At 39.6% G+C, this 24,212-nt stretch overlaps 1 protein-coding gene across 8 annotated transcripts in view; it reads right to left on the bottom strand.

The window, feature by feature from the left end:
- OSBPL1A (oxysterol binding protein like 1A) overlaps window positions 1-24,212 on the bottom strand; it is a 217,630-nt gene that overhangs the window by 86,839 nt on the left and 106,579 nt on the right. For 7 of the 8 annotated variants that reach the window (XM_082355474.1, XM_082355473.1, XM_082355475.1 and 4 more), the window contains one exon: window positions 8,874-9,036. The exons of the other annotated variant lie outside the window; for it this stretch is intronic. In XM_082355474.1, coding sequence (XP_082211600.1) covers window positions 8,874-9,036 — 163 coding nt within the window. The remainder of the gene's footprint in view (window positions 1-8,873; window positions 9,037-24,212) is intronic. 8 annotated transcript variants of the gene reach the window in all.

The raw sequence follows: 24,212 nt of genomic DNA, 5'->3' as shown, positions 1-24,212 counted from the left end.
CACTTTGGAGATCCCATTAGATATTTAAGTGAATGTGCCAAGTAGATAGTTAGACAGGAGTCTGAAATTCAGGGGGCAAGACTGAGTCTAGAGACGTAAAGTTTTGGACTTAGCAGAATTTGGACAATATTCACAGGCATGGGACTAGATGAGGTCATGCAAGGCAAGCTGCTCAAGCTTTAGTGTCCATATGAAGCCCCTACGGATTTGAAAAAATGCAAATTCTTATTCTCTAGGTGTGAGTTGGGGCCTGCAGCTCTGCAGTTCCAACAAGCTTCCAGGTGAAGGTGATGCTACTGACCCTCAGACCACACCGAGTACAAAGGATCTGAAGGGCAAGTGCAGAAAACAAGGCCTGCACCCCAAGACACGCGAACGTCTAAAGTCAGGAGGATACAACACGACAAGCAAAGGGAACTGAGAAGTAAAATCAAAAGAGACTGGTACTCTGGAAACCAAGTAAAGAAAGTGTTCCATGAAGGAAGGAGGAATCAACAACTTTAAGTGCCGGTGAAAGGTCGACAAAGATGCGAACGGAGAGAGGACCACTCAATTAGGCAGCTGAGTATGTGACAGCGGTGATTTAGTCAAGAGCGGCTGCAGGGGAATCGTGAGAATAAACATAAATAGAGGCTGTTCAAGAAAGAATTCTAGGAGAGGAAAGTGATGTGGATCAAAGGTATTTGTATTCTGAAAGATAAGATAGCTGATGGGCATCAGGAATAACTGATTACCTGGGAGAGAGAAGGAGCTACATTAATGTCCTGATGTAGGTCAGAGGCATTGGGATCCCAGGCACATACGGAGGGGTTGGCGTCAGTTAGGGACATAACATTCTTCGATGTAGAGAAAGCAGAATATGTCCACACATGTACACAGCCAGGTGAGTGAGTGGAAACATGAGGAGTTTCTCAGTGACATAAATAATGTCCTCCGATGGAGCAGGACAGAGGATGAAGGTATTAGAAATTTTAAGGGAGAAAAGTATGAAATAAGCATGTAAAAGGAACTGACTAGGGAAATGGAGTAGGACCGCTGGGCAGCAAAAGGGCACCACAGCAATTAAACAGCTGTGGGTCTCAAGCAAGAGCTGCCAGCATGGCCAGTCACCTGAGGACAGGTCCGGAAGGAGGGGAGGGATGCGCTGGGTGAGCACAGTGCAGGGAGAGAAGGGCAGGGGGGCGATTCTATGACAGCCCACGCCATCTGAGCTGGTAAGGAGGGAATGAGGACACAAGTGGAGGGAGGAACAGTGAAAACATGGAGAAGACACTGTGGTTGGTCAAAGAAATGTTGGGATCAGGGTTTTTAAGAGAATGGGTTGAAAGACAGGAGACAGTGGTTAGATTGCAGGATGTATAAAACTGAGATGACGGCATAGATATAGTCATGGAGAACGGCAAACTACGGGGGCTGATCTCGGGAGTGAGTAGCTCCGGTGGGCTGGAGGCCCAGACCCTTTTCACATCACATTGTGCCCATCTTTCCATGCTCAGCCTCTTCCCCTGGACTGACTACGAAACCCTGATTCAGGGACTGGATCTTGTTTCCCTTGGTAGTGCCATGCCTGGCAAAGCACTGCACACAGTGGGCACTGGGTAAGTGTGTCTGGTTAAGGACATGCTCTCAATGCTAAGGATAGTACAAAATGCACATGGTTTTACAGTGAATGTTTTAATGGAGACATTAGTCTCCCAAAAGATTAACCTGAAACCTAAAGGATAAATTACATTCACCTACAATTCATATACATTACAAGTAAGCTGCTGGATAATTTTTTAATGTTGTAAACACAAAACGAGAGTAAGAGCCCCTGGCACCACTTAGATGTCCTCCAGAGTGTTGTACCATATTACATACAGAAGGTGTTTAATAACAGCCATACTCTGTGGTACTCAATTTGCTGCATATCATATCAACCAATGAACGTGTTTCGTACAGGGCAACAGAGGAAATACAAAAGTTAAGACAACAAGGTCTCTGTCCTTAAGGGAAATGCAGGGCTTGGGGGAAGATGAGGAAGAAAGACACAAAAAGTTATATAACAAGACAAAAAGGGCAAGAACAAGGCAGTATGGCTAATTGTCAAAAAAAAAAAAAAAAAAAAAAAGGACCAGAGAAAAAAGTGCTGGGAATACAGAAGAGGACGAGATCTCCAAGTCCTAGGCAGGTCCAGACAAGAGTAAAGACTCACAGAAAAGGCCCAGATAAGAACTGTACAGGTAATTTCAAAACTAAACTGTAGAAGAGGACACTGGGCTCGGAAACATAAAGAACAGGGCGCAGCCTTTTACTAAAAGGTCACGGTGCTCTTCGGATTTCCTGCCAATACCTCTGATCACCTTGGTCAAATCCTGCGTCTTCCGTGTGAACTGTCAGCAGAGATGTCATTTCTTTTCTCAACTATTACCAGTTGTATTTATTGGATTAAACATTATTTCACATGGGTCATAACTTCCTACGTTACTCTCCTCCAGACAAAACCAAAGTCGTTATTTTAACACTTTCCATTCTAAAACATTTGATTTAAAAAGACCTGAGCACCTACTCTTGCAACTGCTGAGAAATGCTAAAGCTGGCTTCAGTTTCGTGACATAACTTTCTACTGGTTTTACCAATCTACACTATTGGATTTGTATGCATTATTCATGCACATTTTAACCAAAATAGCATTAAGAGGAAAACCTAGCAAGAAAGCCTTTCTTGCACAACTGATCTCAACATGTTTCTAAAAAGGAAAATGAAGAGACAGTAAGAAAGACAATACATTTTGAAGTTTTAAAATTCAAAAGGCAGGAATTTTAGTGAAACTGCTATCTCAGACCAGTACTAAAGAATAACAGCCATTAAGTTATTTAACTGGTAACAAAACTGGTAACCGTTTCAAAAATAATGCCTTAGGAAATTACTGGACATTCATAAAGCCAAGCACCTTTAATTTTCTCCCCCTTAGCTACTTTTTCATTTCCCGCCCCCCCACCCCCACCGGGAGCAAGTCTCATACCTCCAACTTGATCATAAATTCCTCAAGAACAAATTTTGTCTTTTAATAACATCTCATCCCAGCTCACTCCTCTGTCACCCACCCCTCCTCTTCCACACAGCATCCAAAGTGGCGCATGCAGACCATGCGAAATTCGCAAGTGTTACTGATTTTTTTGTGCTCTTTACTGAAAACCAATATATTTTTAGGGAGGACAGAAATATCAATGACATTTGTTCAACAACCTGCATTCAACAAACATTTAGAGAGCAACTCTGAGTCTATGCTAAGTACCTCAGGAATATAAATAGATAGGGTCTCTACCATCATACAGAGACAAGCACAATATAACCAAAGGGCTATGAAAGAGGTGTAAACTGAAGGAACACAAAAGAAGAAACAATTAATTCTGCCTGGGAGAGTCAGGAAAGGCTACCCAGGAGAGCTGATAATTTAGAGATATCTGAGAGCTCTGGTAGGAGAAGGGGGTAGCATCAAGTGAGGGTGAAATGGAAAGGGCAGAACGATGGAAGGAACATGTAGAAGGAGCTGCTTTATTCTTCCCTAAAGTGGTACCTTCTACATATTTCTGTACTTTACTTGCTGGCTAAATGGAATTTCTCCACAGAACTAGTTAGCCTCTAGTTTCTCATTAAATCTTTTGCTTTAACACGCATGAAGGTTTAGCCCTTTTCCCAGGAAGTGCTCACTCACAGGTAGTAATATCAGAAACCTCACTCGATTTAACCATTTTATTCCTTAAACACACACACACAATGAGGACAAGATGTGATGCTTCGTTAGATTTAGTTCCTTCTAATCATGTTACACAATGGAATTCAACCAAATTGTGAGAAAGAATCTGTTTGCTTTATGGAATTTTATGAAATCTTAAGTCATTGAGCATACTGGAAAAAAATTTAAATAATCAAAAGATCCCATGGGGCTGGAAAAAAATACACTACACTGTAGGCTTATATCAAGTTTTGTCCCACCCACTGTATTACATTTTCATTGATCCTGCTTATCTAAAAAAAATTTTAAAGGGAAATCAGGAAGTCACATGGACTTAATTTTAAAGGAAGTAAAACAAGTTGTAACCGACTTTAAAAAAGCAGTTTAAGCATTTCGTGAAAATAACTTAGAAATATTTTAAGAGAAGTATCTTTAAAAACCTTTTTCTCACATCTTTTAAATACTGATATTAGGATAGGCTTGATTTAATCTATTATTCTGATTCAGCAATTAAAAAAAGCTTTAAATGAAATACAGGTTTGTATACTTGTTCTTGTTCTCTCTTACCTCTGACCCAATAGCCTCTGTCACCGCTGCGCTGTGAGGATGGAGGAGGCCCGGTGTGGCTGGAGCCCAGCGAGTGAACGAACGAGGGACAGGCAGGGTGTGGGTCACGTCAGGAGCCTTGAAGGCCCGCTAGGGAGTCTGGATTTTCCTCTAGGTGCAGTGAAGAGCCACTGAAGGATCTTAGGCTGGGGAATGCGATGATGTGATTGTCTACACAGCATCAGTGTGGGTGGTGTATACGGTGTGAACCTCAATAAGGCAAGGCTGGAAGCACAGTGACCAGTTAAGAGGCTGGACAAGAGCGGGTGCAGCGCAGGTGACGGTACTGCGAGCGAACAATGGGCAGCCCCTTAGTGTTCCAGGCACTGTTTTAAGTACAAATATTTATTAGTTTATTCCTCCCAATAATCCTATGACCTACTTGCAGATGAAGAAATGAGGCACAGTAAAGTGAAATCATTTCCCAACGGGTACAGGAATTGGTAGAGCCATCACTTATCAACAGCCTTCCAGCTGCAGCACCTACACTTTTAACCAGCACCCTGTAGTAACAGAACATATCAATAGATGGATTCAAAGTATGTCGCGAAGGTAGAATGGACGGACCCTGGTCTGCGTTTCATGGAGGTGGCACATGAATGCCATGAATTACTCCCAGGTTTACATCTTTAGGAAAGGAAAGAGGTGCCATTTACTAAAATGAAGCAAACTCAAGGAGGAAGAAGACCTAGGAGGAAGATCAAGAATTCATCTTTTATTTATCCAGCTAACAGCTGAGTATATAAGTCTCTCACAAGAGGTTAGGGCTGGAGAAATAAATTTAGGAACTGTGGTAGTCAGAACAATGGCCCCCAGTGACGGCCGTCCTAGTCTCTGTGGAACCTGCAGATGTGTTACCTTCCACGGTAAAAGGACTCTGAAGGTGTGACTGAGTTAAGGCCACTGACATGGGGAGGTTACCCTGGATTATCTGAGTGGGTCCACTGTGATTGCTATGGTCCTTATAAAAGGGAGGAAGGAAGGTCAGAGTCAGAGAGAACGGAAGATGCCAAACTGCTGGCTGTGAAGGTGGAGGACGGGGCCTTGAGCCAAGGAAGGCAGGTGGTCTCTAGAAGCTAGAAAGGTGAGAAGGCAGATTCTCTCCTAGAGCCTAGAGGGAACAAAGACCTGCCAACACCTTGACTGCATGACTTCCGACCTCCAGAGCTCAGAGAATGAATCTGCATTACTTAAGCCACTACATTTGTGGTCATTTGTTATGGCAGCGATAGGAAACTATTACAGGAATTTTAAGTTAGCATTTAAGATAATGTGGTATTGTAAGAGATAGGTGAGGGAGATTAAGAGGTACAAACTTCCAGATGCCTAGACTTATGGGGATCATTTTTAAATGTACAGAAATATTGAATAACTATGTTGTGTAACAGGAACTAACGTAGTGTTACAGGTCAATTATACTTCAAAAACAAATAAAAAAACCCACAGAAAAAGATGAGATTCTTGGTTACCAGAGGTGGGGAGTGGGGAGAGGGGGAATGGATGAAGGTAGTTTCAAAAGGTACAAACTTCCAGTTATAAGATAAATAAGTACTAGGGATGTAATGTAGAACATGGTAAATATAATCAACACTGCTGTATGTTATACATGAAAGTTAAGAAAGTTAAATCCTAAGAAGTCTCATCACAAGGAAAATATTTTTTTCTATTTCTTTGATTTTGTATCTATATGAGATGATGGATGGTCACTAAACTTCTTGTGATAATCATTTCATGATGTGTGTAAGTCACATCATTATGCTGGACACCTTAAACTTATGCAGTGCTGTAAGTCAATTATTTCTCAATAAAATTGGGAGGAAAAAAAAAAGAAACTGTAGATGAAAGAAGCAATAACTAAACAAAAGTTCTGGAGAAGGCACAAGGAGATGGGTACCAGAACAAATCAGGAGGGAATGGCCTTAATGAAAAGGGGACACTTCTTTTGTAACAGAAGAGAAAGAGGAAATGGGAATGGAGGTTAATGTGTAGACTGCAGTGAGAAGATGAAGTCATTCCCAAATGAAGGCTTTTATGATCTCAGTGAATTACGTGGCTAGGTCATCAGCAGCGCAACACTTCAACCCTGGGCATCTGGCTCGTAATTTTAATACAGTTTTACATTGTACCAAATGATTCCCAAGATTTGTAGTAGGAAATAGTAGGAGTGGCCAAAGAAAAGCTACTATGTTCAGGCAAATATAATAAAACTCAGGTGGGTCATTCAGGGCAGGGACGAGCAAACTCAAGGCACCTGTCCCTCTAGCTCCTTATCTCCAGCCACAGTGGAACATGCTGGCTAAGCTAGGCACTGAACTCAGCCTCGGGATCCTTCTCAACACAGCAACCCATCAAGCAGGCGGTACTGACTGCAAACCAATCTGAATTGGCACTTGAGATGAAATTCATTTGCCAATCCTGACCCAGGGACTGTAGTTCTTCTTATCGCCTTCTCCCAGAGGAGACGACTGTGGAAATAAATGTGAAAATGTGACTGAGAAGCAGAAAGATGACAGTAGCTGCTAAATGTCTATCAAGAAGAGAATAACTAAGAAAACTCTGCTAAATCATATCACTGACTTTCATGCAACCTTTAAAAAGAATGAGCTAGAGTTGTAACACTGATGGGAAAGATTTCCAAGATACACTGTTACATGAAAAAGCAGACCTAGAACAATTATACAGCTACTTCCATTCATGATTCTTTAAAAACCCCATACGTACACATGCATATATCCACGCGAATGCTTTAGAAAGGTCTGGAAGAGAATCTATCAAGCTGTTAATAAGAATCTCTGAGGAAGAGTGCATAATTAGGGTAAGGGATGAAGGGAAATTTTCACTGGGCACTATACGTACTTTTACATTGAATTATTTATAACAAATACCTTTTTTAAAATAAAAATTAAATTTTTTCCTTTGTTTTTTAAAAGGACAGCAAAGATGGGCAGCTGAAGTGTCTAGGTTCTTTTACATTCAGACCTCTTTGCATTTAATCCAATAATCTGTCCGGTAGCTTTCCTTTTTGGATGCCCCAAACAGAAGGAATACAGGCGGTAACAGGACTGGACGTGGCAGAGGGTAGATGTGAAGAAATGCCAGCAGCCTCAAGTGTCCTTCACCCTCCCCTCCCTCCTCCGTCAATCAGGTTAAATGCTTCCTTTACCTCTGCCACCCATTCCACTGCTTTCACATCGGATCTCTACTTTCTCATCTCAATCTGACTCACTATTTTCACAAATACCACATCTAATTGCCATCATCATAGTCATTACAATCCTTTCTCTAATTATTCCCAAATCTGGCTATTAGAATTAGCTTTTCCGCTTCTTTTGATCAGGTCACACTTCTAAAATTAATGTTCCTATGTGCTGTTTATCTTCTATAATGAATCTCTTCTCTGTATATCCACCAACATCATTTTTCTTGTCCTATATCATCACACCACGTTAACTTCCTTAACCTCATCTTCTTTAGTTCTCATTTCTACAACCTCTCTCTGTGCTTCTTTTCATTTCCTATCATTAATTTGACCCTTTAACTCCATATCCACTGAGGTCTCCTGCTTCCATGGTCCAGTTTTGTGAGACCCAATAATTGTATATGTTCATCTACTTAGACAAGCACATAATTTCTTCGCATAAAAGAATTGTTTTCCATCTCGCTGATCTCCAACCACCCCCTCCCAGGTTTCCTTCCATGACCCCGCCCACATGTACCTCAAAATTCTGAAGGAAGTTCCTAAAAAAATCAAAACTACTTAGCAGTACCTCCTCTCAAAAGTCATTCTCACCTCTCCACACACATCTCCCACTGTTTGAACACGTGGTACCTGTCAGGCACTGTCCTAAACACTACTTACACAGATGAACCCACTTAATCCTGACTCAACCCACTGAAATGGAAACTATAATTATCCCCATTTTAAATATGTGAAAGCTGAGAACCAGAAAGGTCATGGAACTTGCCCACGGTCGCACAGCTGACCAGTGTCAGAGGCAGGATTCCAATTCAGGGAATGTGACTCTGGAGTCCCTGCTCGCTGCCAGTATGCTAGGCTGCTCTGAGGCATGTAGCTCTGAGGCCAAGTTAAGCTCTTCCTTTTTCTCTGTTCCAGCTACACCATGTCTCACCTCTCCTTTGGCACACAGCATACCATACTGTAACCAACTGTTTCTTACCTGTGTCCTTTACTCTTAGACCTCTCTGAGAATAGAAACTATCCATCTCTCTATCCTTTAACATATAATAGCACTTTGCACCAGGAGGTATTTAACAGTCATCGAATAAAGGAACAAACCAGATTCACGGCACTCTGGCCCCAGCACAGCATACGCCGTCAACAAAGGCAGACTCAGTGATGACTTTCATTTCAAACTTTTGGGCTTCTGCCTTAATAATGTCACACAAAAAGTAGGTCATCTGGGGAGCTGAAGTGATACATTTCCATCTGTTTATTTCAGGCAACTCAAGGTGACATCCACCCTAAGAAGACATTTAGGTGGTCAACTGTGAATTACCAACAACACAGACGGCAGGGTTCTAGAATTACCTGACAGCGCATCATAGAACTCGTCCTCACTAAGGATGCTGAGAGGTGGGGAGCCTTTAACCAGAGACTGCTCTAATTCATGATGTTCAGTGGCTAGAGTCGCCAGCGCTTCTGACAAAATTTTGTTTTTTTCTTGTTCCTGTTCCAATTTAAAATTCCTCACCTGGAAGAAAACAGATATACAAAAAAGGCTTCAGAGTGACAGGAGATATAGACTTACTCAAAAGGTTATGAAAATTATTCGCTTCAGATCCACTTCAATTGCAACATCAGGAATGAAAACAGTCGTGCTACATACACATGGATGAATGAGCAAAATTACTAAGCTAATTCTGTTCTTCCCGTGGGGCCTTTTCTCACAACACTGCCAGCTAATGAAAATAGATTAAGAACTAGCAAACAAATGCAGCTCAAATGATCAGGATCCTAGTATAAGGACATTAGCCAATTTGAAAATCATAGAAAACTTTTAATAGAGGATATTTCGTTCAACATTAATCATGAAATTAAGAAACCAGTTTTTATACAAAATAAAGAATTGAAACCATTGTAGATATTAAAATGTGTACCACATCAAAGCATAAGACATAATCCTCCAGTTCACCTCCAAAATAGCTGGTATATCAAATGAGGGGAAACAAGAGGCCAGGTAATGACATTTTAATTGCCATTTTTCAATTACATATTTTGATTCTGGTTCCATATTTTACCTTGAATCTAGTATGCAAAATAAATAATAGATTACAGAGAAAGCAAAGCCTTAATCCTTTGAAAATACAATCTGTTCTTCCTATCTAATTCAATAGCATCTGAATTTGCAGTTAACTAAAACCATATAAAATGTAAGTAACCTAATTCTCATGTAAAACAGCAGGTACTAGATTTGGTATGAACAGTTTCACCTATCCTTGTATCAGAACTCTGAAAACCACAACTATTCCGTTATCTCCCTCAACTTCTAGAGCCCACGTGGCACTTTATTTTTTTATTTTTTTATTTTCTTAACATCTTTATTGGAGTATAATTGCTTTACAATGGTGTGTTAGTTTCTGCTTTATAACAAAGTGAAATCAGTTATACATATACTTATGTTCCCATATCTCTTCCCTCTTGCATCTCCCTCCCTCCCACCCTCCCTATCCCACCCCTCTAGGTGGTCACAAAGCACGGAGCTGATCTCCCTGTGCTATGCGGCTGCTTCCCACTAGCGATCTGTTTTACGTTTGGTAGTGTATATATGTCCACGCCACGTGGCGCTTTAGGCAGGAGCCTGAGGAGCTGGTAATCTCAGAAGTTTCCTGTGCCTGCTTCCTCCCCTACAAAACTGGGATTCTACTGCTGTCGAATAATCTAATTGGTGGCTTCAACACAATGGTCTTCAAATTAAAAAAACAAACAAACAAAAAAACTCTAGCAGCTCAACCTATTTCTCAAATGTAATCTCAACACGTAAAACAGATGTTCCAGGAAGCAGAACTGCACAGGATGATGCCAGGTCTCGATCAGGAGCCTCTGTGACTTTCCCCTCCAGGCCCAAAGCCAGGGGCTGTTCCAACAGTTTGAAAGGCACTAGATGGGGTGACCTCTGAAACCTCCTCTTGGTCAAAACGTCGGCTCCTGGGTCTTGGAGCTGGCGAATCTCTCACCGCTGCTCCCAGCTGCTCTCTGCTGAACCTCGCCCCCCACTTCCTGGCAACCCTCTCAGTCTCCTCCCCTCGGTCCCCAAGGACGCAGCAGCTCCCTCTACGTTCTGACTTCACGGCCACGCGTTAGGTACAACACTCCAAGAATCCCGGGTATGACTTAAAATACAGTTCTACCAAAATGCTAAGTTTGTAACAAAAATAGGGTTAAAGCTTCATTATCTTGGGAATAGTTCCAGTCCTCAAGGCACCTTAGTATTTACTATCATTACAGTAACGAGGTTATTCTTATTAGAACTGCAATAATGAAATAAAAATTGCAATAAATGGTAAGCACTAACGAGCAGAAAAGACATGCAGAACAGAAAAAAATTAAAGATTTATATAATTATAATTTTTAAGGAATTGCAAATATTCCTATAATCCAAAATTTTATCTCCAAGGAGGAAATACTTTTACTATGGCTGAAGTCAACCTAGACCAAAAGAAAAAAACAAACTGTTCTTCCTCCACTTGATATGTTAAACAGCTCATTTACCTATAAACAAGGCCTACAAAATTCATCACAATATCCAAAATGAACCCTTCTTTGAATGGAAAAGATCAGCACTGCTGTAGATTCCAAAAACACCACTGCAGGAAGATCCAAACTCTTTTACACCTGCCCACCCCTCTCCCTTTAGCTTTATTTTTTTTTTAGCTGTTCAAGTATCAAAATGCAAATGTGCTGTTGACACTGTACCTTTCCATGTAAGAAACAACTAAATTATGTCTTCTGGTTAACAAATACGTAAGTTTCAGTACCTAAATTCATCTTGATTTCAGAAAAGTGGCAAAATAAATGATCGAGGCCCCAAAATATCGAGTTCCCTCAACAAAACCATACTCAAAATCCTGATCCTTTAACCATTTAAAGTAAGCATCCCTGCAGTTCTGCCACCTCGACATCTGCTCTCACCTGTTCTTCAGAGAAGGAGGGAAAGGCGTGGGAGCAGAAGGGAGAGAAGAGGCCCTACCTACAGTCCTGGTTCTCACCTTGTTTTTATCTGTCAGTTGATCTGAGGGCACTTGTATTAATTTCAAGCATAACAGGATCTTCTGTACTGAAGGTACCTTACCCTCAAACTTCCCACCAAATGGCAATACCTCCCCATCCTGTAAAGTGATGTAGCTGAGAGTAGGTGTGTCACAAAAACTGCACTAGTAAAGCGCTCTCTCGTTGCTTTAAAGAAGCGTCTAAGAACATACTTAACTGCCGTTGATGCTTTTTGGTCAATTAAATCAATCAACTGGAACAGTCAACTGGAACAATGTAATTCCAAATCTATTACAATCTCAGTATTTCAGAAACACTTAGGGGATATTCTGTACTGGAAGTTTAGTGTAGAACTACTCATCAAGTGATGCAGAGTGCAAGTTCTGCATAAGGAACTTCTGGGATTCTACTGCTGTCGAATAATCTAATTGGTGGCTTCAACACAGTGGTCTTCAAATTAAAAAACAAACAAACGAAAGAACTCTAGCAGCGCCACCTATTTCTCAATAGGTTCTTAGATAACTTATGCATAAAATCTTCATCTTACTTTTCAACTCTGTCTCCGAATTCTCATTTGCCAGCTTAGAAGTTATGTTGGAACAGAAACAGTACCTTTATGCAATCCCTCTCTGAGATTCCAGGCACAGTGCTTCACTTTTCTGTGTATCAATACTTGCACTGATACATGCATATGACTATGGTTTTTTAAATCCTCAAACTGTAACTACCTTAGTTGTTATTAAGGGAACAAAGAACTTCCTTCCTTCACAAAATCAGTGAAGCCCAGCACGTCTGTAATTACATTAGGCCATTTCTAGCATAGGGTATGTGAATTCTTCAAACTCACATATAAAATCTATGCCCTCAGCCACTCTGCCACAACAAAAATCAACATATAACCAAGTAAACATAAATGCCAACCTTTTTATTAGGAACAACTTAAGGATGGAACCACCATACATTTAATAGTTACACATTATTAATTATTCTTAATAGACACATTGCTCTGTGTCTGTGGTCCCTTAAGACTAATGCAAATTCAAGCCTTTCCAGTAATCTCCTCGCATCACTTCAACATGACCCCCTTTCATCTTACTCCATTTCATGCTGGTGGGTGAAATGCACAATGAATACTTCCAAAGTGTTCTTCACTCCGTCAGTGAATGGATGTCAGCAAAAGAATTCAGCGTTTTAAAAAGTCTTGTGCTAGCCAGTGAATACACATTGCATCGGCTCTCTCCTTCTATAAAGCACCCTATTACTTACCTATGTTTCTGAGAGGTTAAATCAGGCAGAGACAATGATGAAATCTGGCAAAGACACACCACTAAGCGGGAGTAAGTGATTAGTATTCAGAGAACACTGTGGCCAATTATCCAATTACAGGTTACGTGACATTCTGGCCCTGATGATCAATCTAGTTAAGCTCTTTCAACTGGCTACACTCCGGTCAGTTCAACAGCATTAGCCTTTCTCCTTTCTTCTTTGTTACTGGATGTGTGGCTGTAACAAAGAACATATTGGCTTATGACCGAAATACTACATCTTGAATTAAAAAACATCTAATTTTATTTCTTAGATAAGGAATTGCATTGGCACTTATTTCCGTGGTTAGAGGACCAACAATAGGCTGACTTTTCCCTGCTACTGCCACACAGCTGTTGGAAAGTGGTCCTGGTCATTTACAGCTGGTAAGGGCTCTTCTGCTCGTAGAGGACGACAGCACTGCTCTGGGCGGGGCAGCTCTCATGTGAAAGCAAGCACACATTATTCCAGGTTCACAGCCAGGCTGAATCACACTCTCACCCCCAGGGTGCAGGACAATCGAGATCTGATCCCATGTCTCAGGCATGATCAAGTATGGAAACATATCCTCATGACTGGATAGTATACATTTGCTTTGTTTTACAGATTTACAAAGCACCCTTGCACACATTAACTTTTAGGGTTTCACTGACTCTAATGCCCTTCTTCTATGCCATCCCATCAATGCCTTTTCAACTGTACACATTTCCTTATGTTCCTGAAGCCTTTTCTTTCAGTCCTTCCTCTCACTAAGAAAGACACTTATTTAACTATAAATAAGCCTCAGTGGCCAAGCAGATTTGTCTGATAGGAGGAAATGGAGATGAGGTAGGATGTGCAAGGAGGCTGTGGTGGGAGGGGGACTGCAGAGAGCTTGCAGACCACTGTAGGAGCTCTGGCTTTGACTGACTGACAAGAGGAGCCACTGCATGGTTTTGAGCAGAGAAGTAACATTATTTGATTTACATTTTAACACAATGTCTTTGACTGATAAGCTGAAGAAGAGACCTGGGGGGAAGGTCAAGCTTAGAATCAAAAAGATCCCTAAGAGGCTACTGCATCAATCCAGATAAGAGATGGGTAACAGCAATGGAGGTGATGAAATGTAGTCAGATTCTGGATGTATTCTGAAGGCACATCTATGGGATGCGAGAGAAGAGAGGAATCAAGGATGACTCCATAGTTCTGCCCTGAGCAACTGAAGATAGCGTCATCATTACCCAATGCAGGAAGACTGCAGGACCAGGACAATCAGGAACTCATACATGAGAGTTACCATCAGACATTCATGCAGATGTCATGTAGACAATTAGATAACCAAATCAGGTCTTCAGGGAAGAGGTCCAGGATAGAGATATAACTCTGGAAGTCCTCTGCAAAGAGATTATGTTTTAAGCTGTAAGACTAGATAGAGTCACTAAGGGAGAAAGTGAGACAGACACAGGAAGAAATCCAAGGACTGAGATTTCCTTCTGATGGGAGAGACGAGAAAGAACCAGCAAAGGAAACAAAAAAAGAGAGGAGAGACAGAAGGAAACTCAGAAGTGTGTGGTATCCTGGAAGCCTAAATAAAGAACTTGAAGGAGGAACGAGTGATTAAATATGTCAAACACTGATAATGGATCAAATAATACGAGAAGTAAGAAAAACCCTCTGGATTTAGTGATGAGGTCAATGGTGACCTTGACAAGGACAGGCTCAGTGGAGCGTTGAGAGAAGGCTGAAGGCAAAGGCATGACGGGAGTGGGTCAGTAGAAATGAGAGAAGGAAACCTGGAAAGGGCAAGTACAGCCTATTCTTTTTGCTAAAAAAGGAAAGGAGAAAATTGGGGCAATTGCTGGAAGGGGGTGTGGGGGTCAATAGGCTTTATTATGAAAGACAACCCAGCATGTTTCTACATCGATGGGAAAGATTCAACAGAGAGGAAATCGATGATGTAGGAGTGCAAGGAGAGAACTGCTGGAATGATGTTCTTGAGCTTGCAAAAAAAAGGATGGGCTCTAATCCACACAGTTGGCCTTTGCTAAGGGCACGGACAGCTAATCCTTAGCTGCAGGAGAAAGAGCAGCATGTACGTGCCCGGACGCAGATAGGTAGGTATGTGTAACCAAGTTTTCTTCTAGTTGCTCCTTTTGTCTCAGTGCATATAAGAACGAGAGAGAATAGGGAACAGAGGTCTTCAACCTATAGGTCCCGGCATGTGATGTGTAAGAAGCTACCAGTCTCTTTAACGTTATACACAGCATTGAAAAGTTTGCCCTGAGATTTAAAATGAGATTATATCCAAGGCCCTCCAAAGCCTCATTCACACTAATCTGGTCAACCCAACACAAGGTAGCTGTTCCAGAATTTTCCCTTTGCTCACAGTAGACTGTGGCTTGCTCCTGGCACCGTTAAAAAAATGCCCCTTTCTTACTGGCACTGCCATCTTCCTCAATCTGGCTCAAACCAATAGAAAAGGAAACCCCACTGGGAATTACCTCTATACTTCTCTGTCCCTCCGCTCTGCCTTGGGAATGAAGGTGAGGGTGTTATCTGCTTGTTGACTTACTGACATGCTCTAAGTAAAATGACCTCAGTGGAGCTTGTTAAACCGCAGTTTCTGCTAATAATCTGTTAAATCAATTACTCGCAGATGTATCTTCAGATATTTTAAGTTAAGGAGGAATTTGGGGGTAACTGCCTACTCCCATATCTAGGACAGAGCCCAATAGTCACTTAAGAAATATGGTAAATAAACGGAGAGTTTAAAAAGCAAGGGCTAGTGATTCTTAGAAGAATCAATATAAACCCAGAATATCTGATAGTTATTTTTGTCAGTCTGATTTAAAAATAACCTCCCACAGAGGGAGGAATTGGGAGACTGGGATTGACACATATACATTATTGATACTATGTATAAAATAGACAACTGATGGGAACATTCTGTATAGCACAGAGAACTCTACCTAATGCAGTGTGGTAACCTAAGTGGGAGGGAAGTCCAAAAGGGAGGGGATATCTGTATGTGTATGGCTGATTCATTTTGCTGTGCAGTGGAGGCTAACACAACATTGTAAAGCAACCATACTCCAATAAAAATTAATTTAAAAAAATAACCTCCCATAAAAATAAAATCAATGGGAGAATAATGCTACATACAAACAACAATGCGACTAAGTTGAGGTTTTACATTTTAAAAAAAGAAGCGGAAGAGAGAAATATGTCTTCTGAGACAGAAGTACCGTTCACTTCCATGGTATGCTACCAGCAGTAGATTCAATACACATGAAGTCCACTCCCTTGCTCAATGGTTCTGGCATATGAAATAACTTGGTACAAGTAAGATTTCATAATGATTTTCTCTTTCAATTGCAAAGCTGAATCAGTTGACACTGATTGTAACAGTCACGTAAGGAACAACTACAATAAAGTGCAATTTCCATAACTATGTACATTTTACATTCCGGAAGTTAGCACTTACAGAATTATATTCCTAAGAGCACTACTACAGCAATGTATAATCTCCAAATTATTCTAGATTATAGTACAATGTATTAAAAATTTCAAAAGGTTTTTATGTATCACATAAATTACAGAACAGGATGTTAAACTGCCACGTAATGGTATATATTAAACCGTGGCAAACAAATTTCAATATAATGTAAAAAATCAGTGTTGGCTATATGAAAATGGTAAAATTCCAAATCAACCTACTCAATAAAGATTCTGAAGTTTTAAAAAGTCTATTCTTTTAATCATGTCTCAAACTCCCGATTAAACAGTTGTTCATGACTATATTCCCTAAGTGCCTGGAATGGTTGCATATGACATGCTCAATAGTAAGTCTTAAAACAGAATTTTAAAATGAAGAACATTCGGGTGTATAGTAATAGGAGAGAATAGAGGGGGACTGAAGCAATGCAAAATAACTTTTTTTGATAAAATCTCTTTAACTAGTATTAACAAGTATTTCACAGTTTATCCCAGAACTAATAATTTAAGTGCACGACCCTGAGCAAAAATGTTTCTTAAAATCTCACTATTCTTAACTTCAGTATGAGAGTTCATCTAGCAAAAAAAAAAGGGCTTAACTTCCTAAGCATTTGTGTAAACAATGGTTCTGCTTACACAGGGCTGTTTCTATGTCTATGACTGATAAAGTATATGCATAGCACTTTGCATTTTAAAAGACACTTTTACATACTGTTAGAGTTCATTAAATCTTCCTAACCGCCCTATGAGGAATGCATATATGTATAAACTGAAGATCATAAAGTTTAAGTAACTTGACAAAGGTTAGCAGAAGAATAAAAAACTGAAACCAAGATCTTTTAACGCCAAAGCCCACAAGCTTTCCAACCCATGGTGTTGCCAATAACCATAAGACCCTAAACACTGTCGATGGCAATCCACGATCAGGAATTTTAGAAGCAGAGGGTCTCACTTTTTGGGGGAATGGGGTTACGAGACTGATGGACCAGATAAATGAGGGAGGGCAGGCAGTTACCTGGACTACAGCAATGCACTTGTTAAAACCATCCCTTGGACCCCTGTCAGGAATGGCATCACTGTAAAATGGCAAGATCGTTAGGTAGATTAGGAACTTGGCTGAATCCATGCCCTCCAGGAGAAGGGTTTCTTTTCTTTTAAGATCTATTCTGTTCCAAACTTGGCTTAGAGTTGAGATACTCCATCGTGAAGAGTATATGTGGAGCAGCTATAGGGTTGGTTTGGTTTGGTTTTTAATCAGAATGCCCAGTTTCAGCCCAGACCTACTGCCTCAGGACTTACAAGAATGAATGAGGTCCATGTAATGTGATTTCTCCCAATATCTAGTCTCTTCTTCTTCCTTAGTAAGAACCCCAATTTGTTAGCTGGCTACACTGCCCTCCATCTTTTTTTTTTAATTTTTATTTTATATTGGAGCATAGTTGATTAACAATGCCCTCCATCTTAAAGACCATTGCTCAGTCTTCCCATCTTAAAGACCATTGCTCAGTCTTCCCATCTTAAAGACCATTGCTCAGTCTTCCCATCTTAAAGACCATTGCTCAGTCTTCCCACCTTAAAGACCATTGCTCAGTCTTCCCACCTTAAAGACCATTGCTCAGTCTTCCCATCTTAAACACCATTGCTCAGTCTTCCCACCTTAAAGACCATTGCTCAGTCTTCCCATCTTAAAGACCATTGCTCAGTCTTCCCATCTTAAACACCACTGCTCAGTCTTCCCATCTTAAAGACCATTGCTCAGTCTTCCCATCTTAAACACCATTGCTCAGTCTTCCCATCTTAAACACCATTGCTCAGTCTTCCCATCTTAAACACCATTGCTCAGTCTTCCCATCTTAAACACCACTGCTCAGTCTTCCCATCTTAAAGACCACTGCTCAGTCTTCCCATCTTAAAGACTATTGCTCAGTCTTCCCATCTTAAACACCATTGCTCAGTCTTCCCATCTTAAAGACTATTGCTCAGTCTTCCCATCTTAAAGACTATTGCTCAGTCTTCCCATCTTAAAGACCATTGCTCAGTCTTCCCATCTTAAAGACTATTGCTCAGTCTTCCCATCTTAAAGACCATTGCTCAGTCTTCCCATCTTAAAGACTATTGCTCAGTCTTCCCATCTTAAACACCATTGCTCAGTCTTCCCATCTTAAAGACTATTGCTCAGTCTTCCCATCTTAAAGACTATTACTCAGTCTTCCCATCTTAAAGACTATTGCTCAGTCTTCCCATCTTAAAGACTATTGCTCAGTCTTCCCATCTTAAAGACCACTGCTCAGTCTTCCCATCTTAAAGACTATTGCTCAGTCTTTCTGGCAGCTGTGGTCACATGACTAAGTTCTGGTCAAGAATGGAAGTGATGTAAGGAATCCACCCGGTCTCCTTAAAGGGAAGGGCACACTCCTATTTTTTGCTCGCTTGCTTGCTTCCTTCCTCCTGACTAAACTTTGGTATTTGGAAAAGTCGCCGACACCTGAAACTGCCACACCAGGCCCAGACTGCCTACCTCCTGTCTTCTTTAAGGTGAAAAAGAAATTCTCTAACTTAAGCTCACGTTATTTGGCTTTGGGTTTTTTGTTGTTGTTGTTCAATTCTAATACTAACGCTAATACATGTGATGTTTTTTCAAAAACTCCACAAATTATTCTAATGTGGCTTCTGGATAAGAATTGCCAATTCAGGAGAATATCAGTTTAGTTAAATATTTGCTGGGCAGGTACTACTATTTCAAGGTAATGCTGGGGATAAAAAGTATCAACAGAAGAGGAGACTGGTTAATCCCTGGAGAGTTTATAGTCTAGAAGGAGAAAAAGACAGAAAGACACTTCACATTCCTGCCCAGTACACCTATTTAAAATGCAAACCCATCATTACTTTTAAGCTTTTCAATGGTTCTTTACTTGCTTTCATTTACAGTCTCCAAAGTGGAGTGTGTGTACCCATGAGATATAGGAATATTAGAAAGTCTTTTATATTTACTTTTGTAAACATATTAGACCAAATGTTACATATACAGATGTGATATATACAGATTAACAACGGTGCCTCCACGTGGTCCACGGGTCACTTGGTCAAGGGTCAAGTGCAGGATGCACAGTAACTTCAGGGAAGAGTGGAGACCACCACTACGAGGCTGACAGAAGCACCTGCTTCCAGGGTATCGTGAGGCACTGCAGTTCATGAGAGCTTGGTTACGAGGACTTACAGACTATATCATCTAGTTTCAGTTAATTCACAAAATACACCCATAACGTAAAGAGCACCACAAAGGAACTCCAGATCGAAGACACTAATGACGCTAACAAAGTGAACAAAGGGAATACAGCAAAGGCTTCTACTGCCAGTGGGAGCTCTCTGCCAGCTACCCTGCTAAAAACAGATCACATGTAATCAGATGACAATAAGCCAGTTCTCCAGAAGACCATATGAAATATGGATGTGGATACATATACATAGAAATATGGATGTGTGCAGGTCACCCTCTATTTATGGGTTATTATTATGCCTTGAGATATAAACTAATGAGCACATGAAGTCATGACATTTGTCTCAACATTTAAAAGCTAAGCATCCAGAGGGTGAAGATAAACTTCCCCAAATTTCTTCAGTGATGTTTAAAGTTACATGACATTCAGTCCAGAGCTTTACCCTTTCAATTTCTTCACTAAATGCAATAAAATGTTTAGCAACTCCTTCAATGGTTTTTAATAGAAAAGACAAAAAGCTACAAATCTACCTAGGAATAAACCTACCTAGGGAGACAAAAGACCTGTATGCAGAAAACTATAAGACACTGATGAAAGAAATTAAAGATGGTACCAACAGATGGAGAGATATACCATGTTCTTGGATTGGAAGAATCAACATTGTGAAAATGAGTATACTACCCAAAGCAATCTACAGATTCAATGCAATCCCTATCAAATTATCAATGGCATTTTTTACGGAGCTAGAACAAATCATCTTAAAATTTGTATGAAGACACAAAAGACCCCGAATAGCCAAAGCAGTCTTGAGGGAAAAAAATGGAGCTGGAAGAATCAGACTCCCTGACTTCAGACTATACTACAAAGCTACAGTAATCAAGACAATATGGTACTGGCACAAAAACAGAAACATAGATCAATGGAACAAGATAGAAAGCCCAGAGATTAACCCACGCACCTATGGTCAACTAATCTATGACAAAGGAGGCAAAGATATACAATGGAGAAAAGACAGTCTCTTCAATAAGTGGTGCTGGGAAAACTGGACAGCTACATGTAAAAGAATGAAATTAGAATACTCCCTAACACCATACACAAAAATAAACTCAAAATGGATTAGAGACCTAAATATAAGACTGGACACTATAAAACTCTTAGAGGAAAACATAGGAAGAACACTCTTTGACATAAATCACAGCAAGATCTTTTTTGATCCACCTCCTAGAGTAATGGAAATAAAAACAAAAATAAACAAGTGGGACCTAATGAAACTTCAAAGCTTTTGCACAGCAAAGGAAACCATAAACAAGACGAAAAGACAACCCTCAGAATGGGAGAAAATATTTGCAAACGAATCAACGGACAAAGGATTAATCTCCAAAATATATAAACAGCTCATTCAGCTCAATATTAAAGAAACAAACACCCCAATCCAAAAATGGGCAGAAAACCTAAATAGACATTTCTCCAAAGAAGACATACAGACGGCCACGAAGCACATGAAAAGATGCTCAACATCACTAATTATTAGAGAAATGCAAATCAAAACTACAATGAGGTATCACCTCACTCCTGTTAGAATGGGCATCATCAGAAAATCTACAAACCACAAATGCTGGAGAGGGTGCGGAGAAAAGGGAACCCTCTTGCACTGTTGGTGGGAATGTAAACTGATACAGCCACTATGGAGAACAATATGGAGGTTCCTTAAAAAACTAAAAATAGAATTACCATATGACCCAGCAATCCCACTACTGGGCATATACCCAGAGAAAACCGTAATTCAAAAAGACACATGCACCCGAATGTTCACTGCAGCACTATTTACAATAGCCAGGTCATGGAAGCAACCTAAATGCCCATCAACAGACGAATGGATAAAGAAGATGTGGTACATATATACAATGGAATATTACTCAGCCATAAAAAGGAACGAAACTGAGTCATTTGTTGAGAAGTGGATGGATCTAGAGACTGTCATACAGAGTGAAGTAAGTCAGAAAGAGAAAAACAAATATCGTATATTAATGCATGTATGTGGAACCTAGAAAAATGGTACAGATGAGCCGGTTTGCAGGGCAGAAGTTGAGACACAGATGTAGAGAATGGACATATGGACACCAAGGGGGGAAAACTGCGGTGGGGTGGGGATGGTGGTGTGCTGAATTGGGCGATTGGGATTGACATGTATACACTGATGTGTATAAAATTGATGCCTAATAAGAACCTGCAGTATAAAAAAACAAACAAACAAAACAACTAATACTAAACTTTCATTGGGTTATTTGTATGGAAATATGTTAATATAAATGTTTCAGACATTACATGAAATTTCTAAAAATCTTATATTTGTATTTGTATGGAAATATGTATGGAAATATGTTAATATAAATGTTTCAGACATTGCATGAAATTTCTAAAAATCTTATATGTTCTGGTATAATGTTATAAGTACTAATCGTAGTTATTACTTTAAAATGTATATCTCAGAAATAACTAATTTTCTTGTCAACTGCATTATTATGAACTTTCATCAAATCTTTAACTGTGGTCATTTTTAAGTCTTTTGTCATTTACAGACAGTTCTGAGTGTACTCTGATGCTTTTGCAAATATGTTCCTATAAAAGGGTTTCATCTTCAAGAAATTCATGGAAAAGACTCTGACAAGTACAGGTTTCTGGTAACTGACTGTACTGTTGAACTGAATGAATAAGCATTTTCAGAACTCTAATGAAAAACTGATGAACTCATAAAAGTGCTAACAAAAGATCAAGATGAAAAAAAAATTAATTACATGGGACTGAGTGAACTGATGAAGATGAGTATAATTTTTGTGACTTTCCATCTGAATTAAAAAAAAAAAAAATCCCACAAGGACTCAGAGGCAAAGAATATACAAATCAATTTTCACTGCAAAGTAAAGGAGCTGTTACAGTGGAGGATTACTGGACTGAATGTCAATATTATGACATAGTATGAGTGTGTTTCATGTTTGGTAATTGCAATCATTGTTGCTTTTGTTGTGGTCATCCATGTACAATGCTTGGTGTCAGTCTATTTATCTCTTGTAAAAATAAAATACAGTGTGTGTGTGTGTGTGTGTGTGTGTGTGTGTGTGTGTGTGTGAAAGAAATAAATAAATAAAATAAAATATTAAAAAAAAAAAGCTACAAATCACTTGAGGAAATACTTATTCTCAAATTACAAAAAAATAGTAGACAGAAAATAGTGTAATGAAAAACTAAGATATATTCCTTTGTCAGAAAATACTGCTGTAAGACAGAAAAAATTGCTGAAGATATGAAAAAACAATTTAGTGTGGGATGTTTGCCCTACAGAAAATTACAGCTGCTTTGAACATGTCTCGGCTAAACCATGTTTGAATAATGAACTACAAGAACTAGTTTTTTTTTTTTAATGAACCTCTAAGGGAAAAATGTATCAAAGATATATTCTCAATAATAAATAACTAAATAAAAATGTTTTATGGAAAAACTGTGTATATGTATAAATGCAATGTCCTGATGGAGTATTTATTTTGACCAAAATTTTTTACACAACCAACCCAATTTTAAAATGAGCAAAGAACTTGAACAGACATTTCTCCAGACATATACAAATGGCCAACAAGTATATGAGAAGAGGCTCAACATCTTTAGTCATCAGAAGAATGCAAATCATAACAACGAGGTATCACTTTACACCCACTAGGACAGTAAGTGTTGGTGAGGATGGGGGAAAAAAGAACCCTTGTGCCCTGATGGTGGGAATGTAAAATGGAGCAGATGCTGTGGAAAGCAGTTTGGTGGTTCCTCAGAAAAAGCTAAACATAGAAGTACCATATGACCCAGAAAATTCACTCTTAAGTATATACCCCAAAACACTGAAACATGTTCAAACAAATACTTGTACAAAAGTGTTCAAAGTAACACTATTCTCAATAGCCAAAAGGTAAAAACAACCCAAATGTCCATAAATGAATGAATGAGTAAGATGTGTTGTATATATATAATGGAATACTATTCAGTCATTAAAATAAAGTACTGATACATGCTACAATGCACACATGCTGCAAAACATTAGGCTAAAGGAGCCGGACACTACAGCTCACACACTGAATGATTCCATTTATAAGAAATGCCCCAAACAGGCAAATCCATAGAGACAAAACACAGATTAGTTGTTTTTACAGGCTGCGGGCAGGGGTGGAGATGGGGAGTGACTGCTCAGTGGATATAGGGTTCTTTTTTGGGATGAAAATGTTTTGGAAGTAGATAGAGTGATGGTTACACAACATTGTGAATTACCAAATGCCAATGCACCTTATGCTCAAAACAGTTAATTTTACGTTATATAAACGCTATAATTTTTTTTAAATTAAAAAACAAACTCAAAAAAAGCCCCCACGAATATACATTCCCCATATGATACAGGCATTCTATTTGCTCCTAAGTATTTATTGATACCTAAGAGAAATGAAAGGTTATGTCCACACAAAAACTTGCAGTAGCCAAAAACTGGATACGATCCAAATGTCCATCAACAGGCAAATAAACTGTGGTACAGCCATACAATGGAGCACTATTCAGCAATAAAAAAGAATGAACTATTACTACGAGCAACAACATGGACAAATCTGCAAACAATTATTAAAGAAACTGA

Source organism: Balaenoptera borealis, assembly GCF_965194805.1.
Source record: "Balaenoptera borealis genome assembly, chromosome: 14".
NCBI lineage: Eukaryota > Metazoa > Chordata > Mammalia > Artiodactyla > Balaenopteridae > Balaenoptera > Balaenoptera borealis.
This window is presented reverse-complemented; position numbering and strand designations above follow the sequence as displayed.